The sequence below is a fragment of the Pinus tabuliformis genome, chromosome 1_2 (assembly GCF_031772625.1).
Source record: "Pinus tabuliformis cultivar Carrire ecotype Pingquan chromosome 1_2, CPIR1, whole genome shotgun sequence".
NCBI classification, from domain to species: Eukaryota; Viridiplantae; Streptophyta; class Pinopsida; order Pinales; family Pinaceae; genus Pinus; species Pinus tabuliformis.
Genome location: NC_142298.1, coordinates 445,398,929 through 445,418,082, shown reverse-complemented (window position 1 = coordinate 445,418,082; position 19,154 = coordinate 445,398,929). Strand labels below are relative to the sequence as shown.

Genomic DNA, 19,154 nt, shown 5'->3' with positions numbered 1-19,154 from the left:
TCTGCACAGCCTCTCTGGCTCTCTGCGTCACTTCTGCAACCTCTGTGTGGATGACGCAAGCCCTTCTGGCTCTGCGCAGTCTCTGCTGCCACTGCGTGGCTCCCTCTGGCTCTGCGTCTACCTCTCTCTACTTCTGCGCTAGTCTCTCGGCACTATCCCTGCCTCTCTACCACGTACTCACTACTCGCTGCTACAACTAATCACTAATTCTATCTCTCTTAGCAAACACCGCTCTAGAGAATAGAATGACTGATCACTCTAGTGTGTTTTCCAAGTGACCCTCAAGCCTCCTCTTATTTTTTTTCGTTGACAAATCAACGGTGACGATTAGGTCCATAATCGACGACTACGATTAGATCTGGCTGATCCATGTCTTTTGGACCATTCCAACACAGTTTTATATTAATTCACATTAATAGTTTAATTTTCCTATGTTTAGACTTAGGGACTCCATTAAAAATATTCATTATTTTAATATATCCCAAACTTAGAATCTGCCCAAACCCTTTCTGGGTATTGGAGATTTCATGTGCTCTAACCTCTCCACCAAATTTCGTGGCTAGAGCACATTCGATGCTACCCCAAATCAACATGAACCGGGAGCACTAGACCTTGAGTAAGAAGCTTCCTTGTATTGGAGCCTTGCATATGGCTCATCATCACCTTGGAGCTTGATATGTGTCGCTTCTAGAAGGAGCACTTCACATGTGTAGACCTACTTGATTCTTGTAGATTGCATGTAGTGTACTAGGTCCACTTGACTTGTGGACCTCCCTTCACTTCTCACATATATAGAGGAAGGAGAAGAGAAGATGCCTCGCATGAGGCAAAGCCGCAAAGGAGAACATGTTAGTGTGACTCTACCTTGTTGGAGTATCTTTGGTGGAGCTCACATTTTTCATGTTTTTCCTTAGCTAGGATTTCAAAGAACTTGGAGGTTGTACCAACTTATCTTAAGCTGAGAGTATGTACTTGAACCTACACTGTGAGGGAAGTTATACCCAAATATTATTCTCCATCTTGGTTGGCCCAACCAGCGCTTGTAGGTTGGCATAGGGGAAAACCTCACATAGATCGAAAGGTACAAAATGGGTATATGCTTGCATTAGACAAGTTGTTCTCTAATGAAATGGAAAATGCTCAAGTACGAAGCCAATTTAGCAAGTATATCAATGAACATGGAGTCTTTGTTAACCTACATGCAACTACGGATCTAGATAGGTTGAATCCTATCAAGTGATGGAACATATATGGCTCCTCTACCAGTCATCTGCATCAATTAGCAATGAGAAGTGAGGGTGTTTTCACAGGTTGTGAAACCTTCTTCTGCAGAAAGGTGTTGGAGCACCTATAGTTTCATCCATAGCATGAAGGGAAACAGCCTAAATGTAAACCAGGCAAAAGCTTGGTTTATGTGCACTAAAACAATCTAGAGGAGGGCCAATTTGAAGGATGGAGTCATAGTTCTGTAGTGCTTGGAAGCTAAACTTTTGGGTGATCATATTCATGGAGAAAACATGCCATCCCCATCCACTAGCAAGTTTCCAAATGCAGGAGCTTTGCCTTTAGATTTGTAATGTCCAATGTTGCATGGGGACCATGTAGTTGCTAGTAGTGTTCCACGAACACTTCCACCTACTCCTGCTCCTCTACTTCATAGATCAAAGGAAAAGAAGCAAGAAGTTTCTCATTGAAAGAGGAAAGCTTAGTAGATACGAAAGTTCTTTTTCTTTTTCCTGTCTAGAAGTAGTCTCTAGAACTTTGTCTTTATTATGGCCTATTTGTAAACATTATATAACAATTTATGTTTGAACTTTGAACTATGAACCTGCCTTTAAACTGCTGACTGAATCTTACAACTATTTGGTAATGAATATGATGCTCTAATTCTTTTTGTGGTTGATGTTATCTATTACAATTTGTTGATGACAAATTTTATATGTTAAAACTTGAAGGTTGACGTTATGGTTGATGATTGATTATTCGATGACAATGTTATAAATTACAACTATTAGGTGATTGATGTTATATGGGTGCTAAATGGTCGATGCTTTAGTGATCATCATTAATACAGTAATTAAACCTATGATTTCATGTTTTCTGTAATTGATTCGACATTTTGCATGTTTTTTGTGAATATATGAGTGTCAAAATATATTAAAAGATACATTATATTAAAAAATGTTCCCAAAATAATCCACTCCTAGAACCGTTTCGAAAATTGTGCTTCCTGCTACCGCTTCCCACTCCCAAAACTCCTTAACTTCAACTTTGAGTTCCGATCTATTATATGAAGTTTTCAGCAATCCAAAATTGTTTTATTGCAGATTTCATTTTCAGGTATCATTGTCTTAAGACATTTTTTACAGGACTAATATTTCTTGATGATTTGACATAAGTAAAGGCTGAAATTGTTAATGGTTTGACATTGATATTGAAGACAGTAGGACAGAATTTGCTGCTATAATCATTTTTGTCAAAAAGTGATTTTCAGATCTGGTTTATGCATGATAAGATTGTCCTGAAGGGATGCAACTTGTGGCATAAGTTTTGGTATTTTTTCTCTTGAATTGACTTGTAGATTGGGGTTCTTTAGAAGTGAAATAGTGTCTGCTGCTTGCTTTTTTTAATTCCATTTCATATCTTCCCTAAGACTGTAAATTTATCGAGACTAGATCTGAGGAACTTCTAGAAAAGAAATGAGATTTCTGAAGCTGCATTAAAGCTTGAGTTATTTTGTTAATTTCTACATACTTGGCATAACCATGAGTATATTGCAAGTATAGTAATTAAGACAGAGTACCCCTTCCTAACTGCACTGTTAACTCAGCTCCAGTGCCCATTTTACTCTCAATGCTGCTTTGTTCTTGATGAGAATTTCAAAAATCTGCTGCGTTGCAACCTTGAATCCTTCAACGCATTCTTACATTGATATAGACTGTGAGTACATAGTAAATTTGGGACAACTGATCACCAACTGATATCTTCTTGACCTGCTATGACAAATTCTTTAGCTCTTAAGCTGCTGACTCCAAACCACATATCCCTAGACCAGAGTTCTCATCTTAGTAAGAATGCTTTATAGGCCCTAGGGTCATGGAAACAACTTCAACATGTTTGAGAAAAGGTTACCATAGTCTACATGTCAACCAGAAAGTTTATCATAGTCCACAAGTCATCCTTAAAGATTATCATACTCTGCAAGTCAACCTGAATGACCCGCATGTCTGGCAAGTTGGCTGGCCTGCCATGTCTGGTGCCATGTTATTTCAAGTTGCTTGCTGAGTTACTCTGAATTATTGGCCAATTTATTCCAGAGTATGATGCTGATATTTCCAAATTCCTGAGTGGCTACCTTGCTGAGTCACTCCCAAGTGCCTGCCATGTTGAGTCATTCCCAAAACTAAGTCTGACAAGCTTAGTTTGAACTTTTGAAGTCTTGCAATGATTGAGCAGCTTCGTGAGCTCAGAAACATTAATTGCCTCAACTTACAGCAGGGAAAATGTCTTTCAAAATCATAGATTTGGATTGTGTCTGCTGCATTTTCTCAGTTTAATGCACTTCTTCCAGACTCCGACTATGTGGATTTAGACTCAAAGCCTACAAAACTTACTGCTTGTTTGGTCCACAGGTGGGGAATACTTTTTCTCTACTCTTCCAACAGTACTCCTCCAGTTCAGAATTACAATCCTCCAATGTTAGTTAAAGTTAGGTTTTCTGAGCAAGGCAGAATAATGTAAGGATGGTTTGAAAATGGTAAGATTAGTCACCTTTCAGTTGCAAAAATTTACCTTCTTCCAATATAGATTTCTTCACAACTTGCTAGCTATGCTAGTTAAGAAGGTGACAAACTAGCCTGTAAAGAGACTTACCTGAGTATGGCTAGTAACTGCATCCTCCTCAAAAGTACAATCGATTTGGGCTGCCATCCTTTATCTCCTCATGTAATTTACCCATAAATGCTCAAGGCAGTGTGATTCTAGGTTATAATGAAGATCAGCAAGAGAGAGAAGACAGTTAAAGTGCATGCTAGGAAAGAAAGAATGATGTTGTTCTTGCCACTAACTATCAAGACAAAAGTGCAAACCAACTTTGTAGATAATATAAGGTAAGATAATTTTATTGAAGTCCCAAATGACCAAAAGAATACGTCAATGGACTAGAAAACACAGAAAGATAACATCGGAATGCAGGTGTCATGATCACTCCAAAATGCTAACAAATTATAAGATACAAACAAAATAAGATAAGATATAATAATTTATCAGCATACAACAAATGACCACAAATAGGTCAATGGGACTGCTAAGTAATCTGTGTCAATACAAAGTCAAAGCACAAAGGCTGCTCTTGTAAAAGAAAATAAAAGCAAATCTAATCTACAATATTGAAGTATAAGAATCAAAAAGCTAAGAGCATCATACAAAGCTGTGGTATAAGAACAAAAATTCTGAGCACTATAAATAACCACTGAGAACCAGAACCCTGGGGAGAATGACTCTCAAGCACAAACTGGAAGGAAGCCTCAAAGTCCCCCAAAGCTATCACCTGGGGATGAGGGGAAAGAGGCATCTCACTCCTCCCCTGAGCCAAAGAGAGTACTTGAAGGAAGTGGAGAGGGAGTTCTGGGACTCTCTATAAAAAGGAAATATATGAGAAGGGGTTACTAAAAAAGGTAAACCTAGAGAGAGAAGGGAACACCAATGAGAACCAAAGATGGAGATAGAGGTAGATGTAGAGGAGAGAGAACAGACATCTTTGTCAGCATCCATCACCATGATGAAGTCAATGTAAAGCCTCATAATATCTTCTAAGGAATATTTGAGGCTATAAAGGCCTAACTAGATGAATCTAGAAGGAGCTCAAAAGTAGTCCATGGAAGCTCTCCCAACATCCAAGGCTGAAGAAAAGAATCAGGTGTCTGCTAGTGCTAACCAAGCAGGAGGATGTGCCTTGCATCATAGATCTGATGTCATCTGTGTGTATGGGTGGGAGTCTGCATGCCGCTTAGCACCTTTAGTCACCAAGATAGGCCAAACAAAGGAGAGGATGAGCTTGGTGGTAAACGGCTGGAAAGGTCCCACAAGGTCTCCTATTTGTGAGTGGTTGCATCACATATGTATAAAACTAGACTTCTATGATTGGGCAAAGCAAAAAAAGTAGGTAGCAAGAGACTCTCCATAATCACGAAACAAGCAATGATATCTATGTTGCATCTGATAAAGAATGGAAATCTTTGAAGAAAAAGTGTTCCTCACTCTTGATCTCTTGAAGATGGCACAACTAACACAACCTCTCCATTCAAGGGATGTGGTGATCTGAATCAACCTGCAAATAGTGGGAGGTAACTTGGAATGTCTAGAGAGAACCTTAATGAAGGAGGGCGCTTAATAGATATGTTGATGCATTGACAGAGAGAGGAAGCCTCCAACAACCGGCACCAACAACATCTCGAGAGGCCAAATAGGGATACCTCTCTTGTCCAATAGCCGAGTTCACTAGAAAGAGAATCTGATGGAGGAAAAAGCAAGCTTTAAAATCCTCTCAAGACATAAAGGATGCTAGTTTTTGAGTAGCTCGGACAGATGTTCTAGTCTCTATTGGTGTCTATGAGGCTAAGGAACATAGGAGGATAATTATCTCCAAGACCCAAAAAAGTTTCCAAGGAAAATGCCTTAATTAGATTAATTAGCCAATTATTCAACATTTTCCTAACTTAGAAAAGTTGGTTAATTAAATCATATTAATTGAGGTAAATAAATTTTGCTTTAGAGACTTCCAGAAAAGTCATTTGATGGGGTCAAGATGATCTTAGCCATCAATTGGAATTAGATCGTGGTCATTGATTCGCCAACGAGAGATTATAAGAGCAAATCGATGGGTCATTTGGAGACATCACAAGGAGTTTGAATTAACTAGTTGTAGTGATAGCAAGGGCGTAGTTTGAGCGAGGAAGACACGGGCAAAAGGGTTTCAACAAAGAAGATTTCCAAAGGAATTCTCTCAGAAGATTTCTAGTTTTCAATGACAAGAAGGAGGTCGAATTCATTAGCATAAGAAGAGGTTGAGTTTAACAGTGTGAATAGCCAGTTTGCCAGTGCAAGTGACAGAGGAGCTGGATTTAGCTTGCAGTTACCAGATCAGGTTCCCAGAGGGACTGCAAGTTGGTTAGACGAGTTGTTGGAGGCATATTTGCTTGCAGGATCAATTTCCTAAAGACAGTGCAAGTTACTAGAGCAAACAGTGCGAGTTGCTGGGAGGAGTGTGAATTGCAAAGAGAGGCCAAATATATCTGCAAAGGGAGACTATGTGGTTTCTAGATTGATTTGGTGAAGAGAAGATAATTTGTCGAAGCTTTGCTAGTGAGAGGCAAGCAAATTGTAATTCTAAATTTTTGCTAAATATTAATAATAAAACCCTAATCTATAGAATTGGTTTTCATACTAGGGTTTTTCTAGAGACAATTTGTCCAAAAATATTGGTGTTCATTATTTTGTGTGTGGGCATTATTTCTTAGTTCCTATTATTATTTATGAAAATTGCAATAGTGATTTATTTGTTATTTGTCGTAATTAATTTCTAAAGACAAATATTATACAGTAGATAGAAGAACAAATTCCAGTAACTACAATTAAGGAAATTCTACATGGTATCAAACTCGATCAATGCAGAAGGTTTGCAGGAGTAAATCAACATAGAGAATAAGAAGAGAAAAGCCAAGGGTTTATAATCCAGTTTCTATTCTCCAGACTTATTTGGGTTTCGCTATATTTCCATATTGTTAGACATGACCACAACAAGTTTGGGAGATCAGGACAGATTGGAAGGAGCCTTCAAATTTGGCATTTGTAAAGCCAGAATGTCCTTTCTATTGGACAAGTATGGACTAAAGGAGTATGCGGAGAAGGTTATAGTCATACCGACAAATCCACAATAGCTGACATCTTATAAAAAGGAGAATGCCAAAGACAAGAGGATAATCCTTTATGGAGTCAAGGAACATATAGTTCCTCATATCGCAGAACTTGACACAACGAAAAAAATGTGGGATGCAATTGTAAATTTGTAACAGAATCCTATTGAAAATAGGATGATTTTCAGAGAGAAGTCTAGGACTATTAAGATGTAGAAGGGTGATGATGTAGTATCCTACCTCCCCAGAGTTCAACTTGCCAGGGATGAATTGGCTGCACTAGGAGACAAGCCAAGTGATGACAAGCTAGTGCGAGTGCCCTTGAATGGGTATTCTAGGCAGTGGGATGTCTTTGTCCAAGTTATCAACGGACGAGACCAGTTGCTGAGTTGGGATCGCCTACGAAGTGATTTCACTCAAGAGGAGCTTAGACTTAGCTTTGTTAGTGGCAGTAGTAGCAGCAGCAGCAAAACTCCAAAGGTGGAGAAGGAATAGTAAAACGTAGCCCTAGCAGGAAAAGGGAAGGCAAAGAAGCGTTCCAATAATGGATCAGGCTCAAAAGGAGAAAAGAAGAAAGACTTGAGTAAGGTCAAGTGCTTTGGTTGCGGCCAACTAGGACATTATGTCAACCAATATCCAAACTAGAGAAAAGAAAGGGAAGTAGACAACAGCGTCAACGGACATTGAGGATTTGTCTTCGAGGCTAGAGGATGGATTTGCTCTCATAGCTTACCTCTCTAGCTCTACATCCACAAGTGTCTGGTATATCGACAATGGAGCATCAGCAAATATGACAAGGGTTAGAGAATATTTTTCCAGCTATAAGGAAGAAGAGATGGACTTCTAGACACAGATGGGAAACAAGACAAAATGTACTCTAGTTGGGAGAGGTACCATCAACATTGAGAGGGAGTCAGACAAGAGTACTAGTGTTATAGATGTGTTGCATGTGCTAGGTTTAGGCATGAACCTAATTTTAGTTTACACTATAGGACAAGGGACAAGATGTCTATTTTGTGGGGCAGAAGGTGTACATCAAACACCAAAGCCGGAAGAAGGTAAAACAGATTGGGGTTCGAAGCAACAAGTTGTACAAGTTGCAGTTTGATTCTCCAAAGGCACTGATTAGCAACAACAATAGCAGAGATATGGGAGAGCTATGGCATAGGAGGATGGGACATTTACATCATGGAGCACTTAGGTTGCTAAGGGAGACTATGACAGAAGTTCCAGAATTAAGCACGGAACATGACGATGTGTGCAGAGGGTGCATGCTTGGGAAGTTTGATAAAGTAGCATTCCTAAGGAGTGGCAGTAGAGCCAGTGGTGTGATTTAGTTGATACACTCAGATATATGTGGTCCATTGTCCACAAAATATTTCAGGGGTGATGAGTATTTCGTGACCTTCATTGATGACTTCTCCAGGAAAACTTGGATCTATTTCTTGAAGACAAAGGATGAAGTCTTCAGTCGCTTCCAAGAGTTTAAGGCTCTTGTGGAGAACATGACAGGAAGAAAGATCAAGGTGCTTCAGATAGACAATGGAGGCGAGTCCACAAATAAGGCATCCGCAGGCTTCTGTGCAAAAGAGGGCATCAAAAGAGAGTGGACGACTCCATACAATCCACAACAGAATGGGGTCGTAGAAAGGAAGAACAAGACAATAGTTGGAGTAGTGAGGGAGTAGTGAGGGCAATGTTATATGACTAGGATATGCTCAAGTTTATTGGAAGCTATGTTGCATGAAACTTCAAGGAACTCGACGTTTCGAGCCGTACCCGTACTCGAAACTTCGAAACTCGACCATCGTGTAATCATCTATTAAAGTTAATATAAACTTATTTTTCCTTCTAAATTGTCATTTATGGGTCTTATTCCCATTTTTCTTGCAAGATAATGTGTCATTCACTTTATATATACATATATGGCGTTTCGGCTGATGTTTCGGCCAACGTTTCCATTTTTGGGAGGTGATGTTTCTAAACTTACCCGTTTCAGAAACTCCGAAACGTTTCGGTGTTTTGTGCAACTTAGATTGGAAGTAATGCTTCCATGTGTTGTCATGAGTTGTCATTGTGAGTTCCCAAGCATCAATCTAGAAGTTGTTGTTTCCTATGTAGTCATGATCTAGATGTGTGGAAGTCAGAGATTTATGTCCTATATATATATAGATATATGTGTCACTGTTGTGATCAATAAGAGATATTATAGTGTGTGTTTTGTGTTGTGTGTAATCACTCTTTGATCTCTCTATTTTTCTAACATGATATCAGAGTTGGTTTAGCCCTAACTCTCTCACGAGAGGGGTTGAGATCATGCAATTTTAACCATGATACTCCTTTGTACATATATTAGTTTAATAGAGTGTTTGATCTATTGTTTGTGTGAATATTTGATTTGTGTGTGGATTGTGGATAGTTGCATGCAAAGGAGAATTGCGAAGATCCAGTGTTGTTGCTATTGTGTGAAGTTCCATTGTGGACAAATCTTTGTAAAAGAAGAGGAGATATGCTTGTGAAGAAGTTGGATCAGCATAGATTTGGTTTGATCTAGTGTGGATCTACAATTGAGAGCAATGTCTACATGTTTTAAATGGTGGTTCTCGATATTATCAGATGGTGCAAGATGTACAACTGCAGCATGCAGGTGGAATGTTGGCATTTCTCATTCTAGATCTGAACTAATAAAATATTGTGGTATTGTTTATCTAGAGATCGAGATCCAAACACTGCAGATCTAATGGCAAATACCAATATGCAAAGTTATTATTATTATATTTGATCTGATCTACACAAATTAATAAAGAGCGGTCATTGATTTTGTCTTTGTATGTTTTGGTGATTGATGTTTGTGTTTTTATTGGTTATAAAAAGGGTTGGTGGTTCTTAAAGTGGAAACCCCAGTGTCCAAAACATCAATTCTTGTGTGTTTTTATTGGTTATAAAAAGGGTTGGTGGTTCTTAAACTAGAAGCCCCAGTGTCCGAAACATCAATTCTTATGTGTTAGTAAGGTCAAGTTGTTTGATCAACTTTTGAACACATTCAGTATCTAGACCTCCATCCTAGCAATTGACGGATAGTCGAAAGCGAAATATCCGCCAGATGGTGGTTGGTCCATAAGATGGTTCATTACTTGACGAATTTTATCATGGAAGCCCTAACAAGCCGAGGTGTCAATATTGTTGATCTTCCAATGTTCATCAACGATGGTCAGAGGTGGTTACGTTTTAAATGGAGGTCAAGTGACAACTCGAAAATGTGGTGGTGAAAGAGCAATGTTTGCAAGATTCCAGAGTGGATGTGAGTGTTGATGAAGACTAGTCAGACAGAGATTATCCTTGTTGTTGTAATATGTGTTTTGAATGTTTTTCATGTAAGCATTAAGGGAGGGTATTAGAAGTAATGCTTCCATGTGTTGTTGTGAGTTGTCATCATGAGTTCCCAAACGTCAATCTAGAAGTTGTTGTTTCCTATGTATGAGTTGTGGTCATGATCTAGATGTGTAGAAGTCAGAGATTTATGTCCTATAGATATGTGTCACTATTGTGATCAATAAGAGATATCATAGTGTGTGTTTTGTGTTGTGTGTAATCGTTGTTTGATCTCTCTATTTTTCTAACAAAGTTTCTATGGGCAAAGGCATGTAGCACAACAGTGTACATCCAGAACAGGGTTCCTCACAGAGCGTTGGGGAAGATGACACTGGAAGAGGCTTTTACAGGGCAAAAGCCAAATGTTGGACAATTCAAAATCTTCGGCAATATAGCTTATGGTCACGTGCCGAATGACAAATGCACCAAGTTGGATTAGAATGCAAAGAAGTGTTATTTCATTGGATACAGCGAAACGTCCAAGGCATACAAGATCCACATTCTTGGTAGCAGAAGGATCATCGTGAGCGAGGATGTTAAATTCCAGGAGGAGAAAGCGTTCAGAAGACATCGCGAGTTGCCAATAGATGATAAAAGTGGGCCAACAGAAGCTCCAAGGGTTGAGCAACAGCCACAGGGACCGCAGAGCACAAATACAATTACCAGTATGGCACTAGCTCAGGTGCAGGTGGTCCAGAGAGTTCACAGCAGATGGAGCAGCAGAGGCAGGATGAGGAGCATGAAGCTCCACCCACCACCAGTGGAAGAAGAAACAAAGAGGTACTTTAGACATTGAAGGATGAAAAGGAGTTTGTCGGAGCGCCTAGGGCGAGTGCTAGAGAGCGCAAATAACCAAACATGTATAAGGCGTTGGTGATAGAGGTCATTGACAAAGAACCTTCCAATATTCAGGAGGTTGCGTAGCATCAGGTGTGGCAGGATGCAATGGTGGAGGAGTACAACTCCATCATGCTCAATGATGTATGGGAGGTTGTGCCTAGACCAATGGATAGGTCAGTAGTTGGCTCTCAATGGATCTACAAGATCAAATATGTTGCAGATGGCAGCGTGGAGAAATATAAGGCTAGGTTTGTGGCCAAGGGTTTTGCTTAGAAGGAGGGCATAGACTACAAGGAGACTTTTGCTCCAGTGGCCAAATACACTTCTATCAGGGTCATGATCTCATTAGCAGCACAGATGGGATGGCAGATTCATCAAATGGATGTCAAGACAACTTTCTTGAACAGGGTGATAGAAGAGGAGGTGTATATTGAACAACCAGAGGGATTCGAAATGAATGAGAGAGATACACATGTTTGCAAGTTGAAGAGGGCGCTATACAAACTCAAGCAAACTCCCAGGGCATGGTAGGAGGTGAGCTACTCATTCTAGTACTTTATGTGGATGATCTATTTCTGACAGGGTCATCATGGCTCATAGAGGACTGCATGAGGGACTTTGCAGTTGAGTTCGAGATTAAGGCCTCGAGACTAATGCATTATTTCATAGGCTTGGAGGTATGGCAAACAAATGGGGAGATCTTCCTTGGGCAAGGAAGATACACTATGGAGATCTTGAATAGGTTCCAGATGCAGCACTGTAGACCCATGTCTACACCTATGATTACCAACTAGAGGAAGATAGAGGCATTAGAGGATGTAGCAGTGGACTCAATCTTATATACGCAGCTCATCGAGTCTCTTACTAGTCAACACTCTCAATTAGTTCATGCTGGAGCCAAAGGGAGTGCATTGAACAGCAGCGAGGCATGTATTGAGGTATCTACGAGGTATAGTCAAATATGGGTTGCAATATACTCGAGGTGATGGTGTCAATTTGATGGGATACACAGATGCACAGTAGGCAAGCAGTTCAGTGGGTCGGAAAAGCACCTCAGGGTGTTGCTTCAATATTGGATCATGGGTTGTCCCTTGGTGCAGAAGGAAGCAGAAGTTCATGGTGCTAAGTTCTACAAAGGAAAAATACATGGCAGTGAGCATGGCCACATGCGAAGCTATTTGGCTTCGGAAGCTGCTAGTGGGATTGTTTGGTCAACGATTGAGTTCGACTAGTATCTATTGTGATAATCAGAGTTGCATCAAGCTCTTTGAGAATCCAATGTTCCATGATAGGTTGAAGCATGTCAACATCAAATATCACTTCATTAGAGATTGTTTACAACATGGATCAGTTCAGCTACAATATGTTCACATAGATCAACAAGTTGCAAATATTCTCACAAAGGCCTTAGGTAAGGAAAAGTTTGTCTACTTCAGGGATAAGTTGGGAGTAGTGGAGAACACCTTCCTCGCTAAGAGGGAGTGTTAGTTTTTTAGTAGCTCGGACAGGTGTTCTAGTCTCTATTGGTGTCTATGAGGCTAAGGAACACAGGAGGATAATTATCTCCAAGACCCGGAAAAGTTTCCAAGGAAAATGCCTTAATTAGATTAATTAGCCAATTATTAAATATTTTCCTAAGTCTAACTTAGGAAAATTGTTAATTAAATCATATTAATTGAGGTAAATAGATTTTGGTCGAGACTTCCAGAAAAGACATTCGATGCGGTCAAGATGATCTTAGCCATCAGTTGGGATTAGATTGTGGACGTTGATTTGTCAACGAGAAACTATAAGAGCAAATCGATGGATCATTTGGAGACATCACAAGGAGTTCAAATTACCTAGTTGTAGTGATAGCAAGGGCACAGTTTGAGCGAGGAAGACACTGACAAAAGGGTTTCAGCGAAAAAGAGTGGGGAGAAGATTTCCAGAGGAATTCTCTCAGAAGATTTCCAGTGTCCAGTGACAAGAAGGAGGTCGAATTCATCAGCAAAAGAAGAGGTCGAGTTTAGCAATGTGAATAGCCAGTAATTTGCAAAGTTTAGTTTTCAAAGCATTCATCTAGATTCTATACATTTATATTTTTCTCTTTTATATGATCACTTTCTACCGTATTCAACTATTTCCATGTCACTTGTATACCTTTCCTTTTTGTTCAATTATGACGTATCTTCCAATATTTGTATCCCACCTCTTTATGTCATAACTTCCTTGTATTGATCGACCCATGCTATTTAAAGAAATTTCTCAATCCGTTTATGCAGTAGTGAATTGCTATCAAAGTCCAACAATTATTCTTTTGGTGAACCTTTTCATTAGACTAATCCTATGCTATAAATTTATCTCTGTCATAGGACAATATAGATAGTACATACAGTCCTGTTATTGAACATTACTCAAAAAATATAAATGAGATGAATTCCAACCCATGTATTCTTAAACATATACTTTAGTCAACACATATCCTTACTTATCATAAGCATTGGTGTAATAAACTGACCAAGAACCAAATAGACTCTTATGGTTTATCAACGTTCTATTTTCCTAATATCTGTGCATTTTGATCCTAAGATATGTTTAATGCATGCCAAACCATGTTGCTAAACCAGAAAAGAAAACAATGAATCCTCTAACAGACTTTATTTTAAGCAAAGGAATCTGACACCTCAACAAACATACCAGTAACTGAAGCAATTCTCCCTATTTCCATAGGCTGCAGATCATCCATGTAATGCCTACTGGATGACACCAATCCAATATTTTCTATACCAAAAAAAGAGGTAAAATGACTAGATGTAGTGGATTCAACTGTCCGAGAATCAATTGACTGCAAGTTCTGGATTTCGGTCTCCAAATCATGTATCTTTGGTAAACTTTTAGACATAGCCAGGTCCTGCAAATAACAAGTTAGAAATCATTTAGTACGTTAATGAAATTCCCATGTCCATTTTGTATGATACTATTTCACATATATGCAAACTAGGTAAATAATGGACCAGTTCTACATTCCAATCAGTCCAACTGAGGCCATAGAGGAGCATCACTCAATAATAAATAATATATACTAAACAAACCTGGATTTCATTATCATCTATTTCTTTCCAAGTTTTTCCATTACGCAACAACTCAAGTTTGACACTTAGTTTGTTTCTCTCAACCTGTGACAAAATAATCATGAACAGAAAGTAGTAAGATTTTTCACTGTAGTTTGAAACAGAGAACCACATTCACAGAAGGTCTAATATATGAAATGCGTAGATGGAAATTCTCAATACTTGTACTTCATGAATTGCAATCAAACTGCGATCATTAATAGGTATGCAGAACCGAAAAAGTTGTAAAAGTTATGAAACCCATATTTTGCTTAAAGAATGGTCCAACCACAGAAAAGGAGGACAATCTCAAATTTCAAAACCAGTTTACAAGTAAAATCTCGAAATACGATAATTTCTGCAGTCAAACTCCAACACTGATTTTCGGGCATTTTCATGTAGTTCATCAACAAGTTGACAATTTCTCACTGATGTCATAGCAAAATATGATGCCAAATGCTTGTCGAGTTAGTTAATTATCCCATTCATTCAACTCCATATACCTGATTTATTCTAGCTTCCAGGAGTTATACAACTAAAGAGACTAGCACAGAATCCTGATTCTATAATACTGCACAAAATGCAAATGCAGGGTATAGTAGAGAATAATGATGTGGTGAAGTTAAGAATGTAAATGAGAAAAAAAAAATACTGGAAGAATACCAACCTCAGCTTCCATTGCACGCTGGGCTATGATTAGGCACTTATTACGACACTCCTGAAGCTCACGGCAAAGTTCTGCATTGCTTGCTTCCAACCATGAAATCTTTTGCTTTAGTTCCTAAATATTTAGCAGCAAAATCTAGATATTAGTCATCTGTGAACACCATTCTTAACCTCTTTCCTATTAGAAAAAGCATAATGAGCCCCCTATAGGTTCTTACTGAAGCATGTATATCTCATTACCTGCAATTCATTAGATGGAACACCTCCACCAGCACGAGCACAGAGTAGTTCAGATTGCAAATATTCAAGTTGCTGCCGCATTCTTTGCATTTCAGTGGACATTGGATCACGATTGACCTGAACATAAATATATCTTGTTACTAATGCAAACCATCTACAGATTGAGAGAAAAAAATTGTAAAATTATGCTCCCAGTACATCTGTAATGCCTAAATGAACCTGACAAATAGTGTACATGTCACTTACAATTGGCTTATTCTGAATATTACGAGCTCGATTAGCATATTTAAGAGTATTGAGAGTTTCCTCTGCATTTATATCTGCAGGGCTGACACAAGCTGAAACCAATAATATCAGTCAGAATTCCTTGACAAGTAGATATTATTATGTGCTCATATTCAGATACCAATTGCAACAATTCAACCAATATATTATTATATACATCATACATAAAAATATTAAAAAACAATGTCAAACATAGAGAGAGACACATGAGGATGAAAAACAGACAAAGGAAACTGTGGGTTGAACTTTCTTAGTAAACAAATAACATCATGTTGATTTGGGGTAGCATCGGATGTACTCTAGCCATGAAAATTGGTGGAGAGGCTAAAGCACGTGAGATCTCCAAGACCCGGAAATGGTTTGGACAGATTGTACCCGGTTTGGGAGATATTAAAATAATTAATATTTTTAATGGAGTTCCTAAGTCTAAACTTAGGAAAAAATACATATTAATGGGTATTAATATAAAATTGGGTTAGAAGGTTCCAAAAGTCATGGATCAAGCCAAATGTAATCTTATCCGTTGATTAGAGATTTAATCTCGGTCGTTGAAGGACCAACGAGAAAAGTATAAGAGGAGGCTTGAGGGTCAATTTGAGAACACACCAGAGTGATCAGTCATTCATTTTGCTAGAGCGGGGTTGCTAAGCAAAGTTTAATCAGTGATCGGCAGCGAGGGGCAGTGAGTACGACGCAGAGAGGTAGGGACAATACTGAGAGACCAGCATAAAAGCGGATAGAGCTAGAGCAGCAATCGGTCCAGGCTAGGCAGAGCCCAGCAAAGGCAGCACAGAGTCCAGAGAGACTTTGTCATCCACACAGAGGGCAGAGGGAGTGACGCAAAGGCTCCCAGAGGCTGTGCAGTGCCTTAGAGGGCTGACGCAGAGAGTCCTGGGGCTGACGCAAAGACTCCCAGAGGCTGTGCAGTGCCTCAGAGGGTTGACGCAAAGAGTCCTGGGGCTGACGCAGAGGCCAGAAGGGCCAGCGCTAAGCTTCAGTTGTGCTGGAGAGGGTTTCATGGGACAGGTTTTCTGAATACCTGTTTCTGGATATAGAGATATTGTTGCCGTATATTTTTCTCTGACGGGTGAGCCGGTTTAGGCACCCAGTTGTACTCTGATAAACTGCATAATAATATAACCCTTTGAATAGCTGCACCAGTTTTCCTGCATTAGGTTTTTCCGGGGACATTTGTCAAAAAATAACAGTGTCACTTGTGTGCTCGTTTTCTTTCAGTTGATGATCTGTAGATGTTGATATTGTACTTGTGTTTATTTTAAGTATTTACATGGTAAATAACTTGTTAAGTAATTGAACAAGTAGGAAGAAATAAACAAGATAGTACAGGAAGAATTTCTAACAGGTTAAACTTAGAAATTCCTACACATCATTTAGCCCCTATCAACATTTGAGGAAGTTGGTGCCGCTCATACATGTAATCACTTTAGCTGGCACATTTCACCATTACTTATAGTGGCATTAAATGGCATACTTGTCAGATAGACTATGGTAGTAATGGTACACCCAAGAACAGTGTGTGATTCAGCTTCAGGGGCTGTAGCAATTTTTATTCTTGCTTTATTTCCTTTCTTTGTAGCACATTTGATTTATGGTGCAATGGTGTGCTTTCCGATTGTTCACATTTGATGCAGATTGATGGAACACAGTATTGAAGGCATTGTGAAGAAAAAGAAAAATAAGGGGAGTAAGAGGAAATTGGAGAGCAGAAACAGGTCACAAATGCCAGCATTGCACTGTCCATGAGGAAATGAACAGGTGCAGGGCTGGTAAGAAGGGTAGACCACAGAGTGAACAAAGCTCAAATAGACATAGATACAAGATTTTGTTGTCTTTATTTTTAGTTTATTATTTTCAATAAATGCTGTGCAGATAAGGAGACAAAGATAAAGAAGGGAAAAAAAAAAAAATGAAGAATAGCAGGAAGAGAGAGGGAAGAAGGAGAAAGACTAGCAGCAGAAATCTGCTAGGAAAGAATAAGCTCTAATAGCACTTGTGACATACCTTATGGTAGTAATGGTGAGCCATAGTCATTCATACTTAAAGGCACAAAGGCCATATTACAAATGATAGAAATAATATTTAAATAAAAGAGTTGCAAATGTATTCAGGGTAACTGTCATATGTATAAGATAGGAGACATGACTCTATGTAATAATTAGCAGCGTAAATAAACAACGGTAACTACTATTGGGTACAGATAATTTGTTCCCTGATCATATGTGGCTTCTACCAATGACAGCTTGACTCTGACTCAGCAATGGCTCAATAAGGTGAAGAGTAAACATTGACTAGGGACTAAGCAAAAACTCAGAAATCACAAATTCATACTTTATAAATATTCATTTAGACATCAAATGTGGGAAAAATAAGAGTCCTTTTCCCTCACCATTTTCAGTTCATTTAATTTTTTCGGGTGGAGTGTTAAGAAGAAAAAATAGTTTGTTGCTTTTGTATAGAAATGGAAAAATTGAAATACTGGGATTTGATCCCCTTGAAAACTCAAAAAAGGGTAAATCTTCATCTAGGAGCAAGCATTAATCAAGGCTGCCACTGACCATGTGAAATTTCTGCAAAACATGCCGAAATTCAGTCCAGATAGTGACTTCCAGCTGAAGACCTACTTTTATGTTTGAAGTCTTCACTTCAAATCTTGATTTTGGAGTGAAAAAACCCTGTTCAAGTTCCCCTAACTTGCTTGGACACGTTTTGTTGGAAGTATGCAGGTTACAAAGCTGAGAACATAGAAAAATGAACCAAATATTCCCTCTATTGCATTTATTTCCATGATTGAGTTTTTGGAGTATTGCTGCATTTTTTTCTGACACCAATCAAAGCAAGGCTTTGCCAAGATTTTGTTCCAACTCGTTTCCTTCCTAAGGAGGGAGAGTAAGACTCGTGACTATTACAAGTTTCTGGCAAGTAAGACTACTATTCTTCAATCCCAGTCAGTTAGCCAATTGGTTCAAATGAACTGTTTCAATGTGGAGTTTGTCATCAGATCTCCAGATTCAGTCCAGCTGGGGTTCAAGTTCAGCTGATCTCACCAGGTTTTCCTTGGAAAAAATAAATACTATATATTTTTGCTGCATAGGAGGTTTAAGGGTGGGTATGTTCATCCTCATTCTAAGGCATCCACATTGTGCATTGGCCGCCCAGTGGGATGAAGGATGGTTTCCCAATAGTGGTATCAAAGCACATCCAAGAATTTATCTCCCATCCACCCAATTAAATATGGCAAAAAGTGATCACTTTGAATGGCAAAATCAAACATTAAAAAAAAAAACGTAGATCAACTGCTGAAATCCATGGAAGTACAATCACAACGTATATCTCAAGTAATGGGAAAGTAATCACAAGCCACAACACAATGAATGAAAATGCAATCACAAGAAATGAATAAAAAACAAGTTGCTAAATGAAAGAATTCAATGCACAACTTATAATTGGACCACGAGATGACTATTACCGGGGAAGAACCAAAGCATAAAAGGTCCAAGAGTGTAACCTTGCTCAAGTTTGACAGAAAAAGAAATGGATCTATTTGAAAAGGATTGAATCTCATTGCCAATTTTGTGAAACCCTTAAAGATGGCATTAACCACAATAATTTTATATCTCAAAGGTTTAGACAAAGAATGGTGGAATAGCATAGAAACTAACAAACTGTTAAAGAAAAATGGGATGAACTAAAAACAACAATGATAAATAAATTCTTACTAAAAACT

General features: G+C 38.7%; 1 protein-coding gene across 1 annotated transcript in view; it reads right to left on the bottom strand.

Annotated features, from left to right (window-relative positions):
* LOC149206273 (kinesin-like protein KIN-4A) overlaps window positions 1-19,154 on the bottom strand; it is a 95,874-nt gene that overhangs the window by 34,879 nt on the left and 41,841 nt on the right. Inside the window, 5 exon segments of the mRNA XM_089395382.1 lie at window positions 13,806-14,019; window positions 14,201-14,284; window positions 14,886-14,999; window positions 15,125-15,241; window positions 15,371-15,462. Of these exon segments, the coding sequence (XP_089251508.1) occupies window positions 13,806-14,019; window positions 14,201-14,284; window positions 14,886-14,999; window positions 15,125-15,241; window positions 15,371-15,462 (621 nt within the window).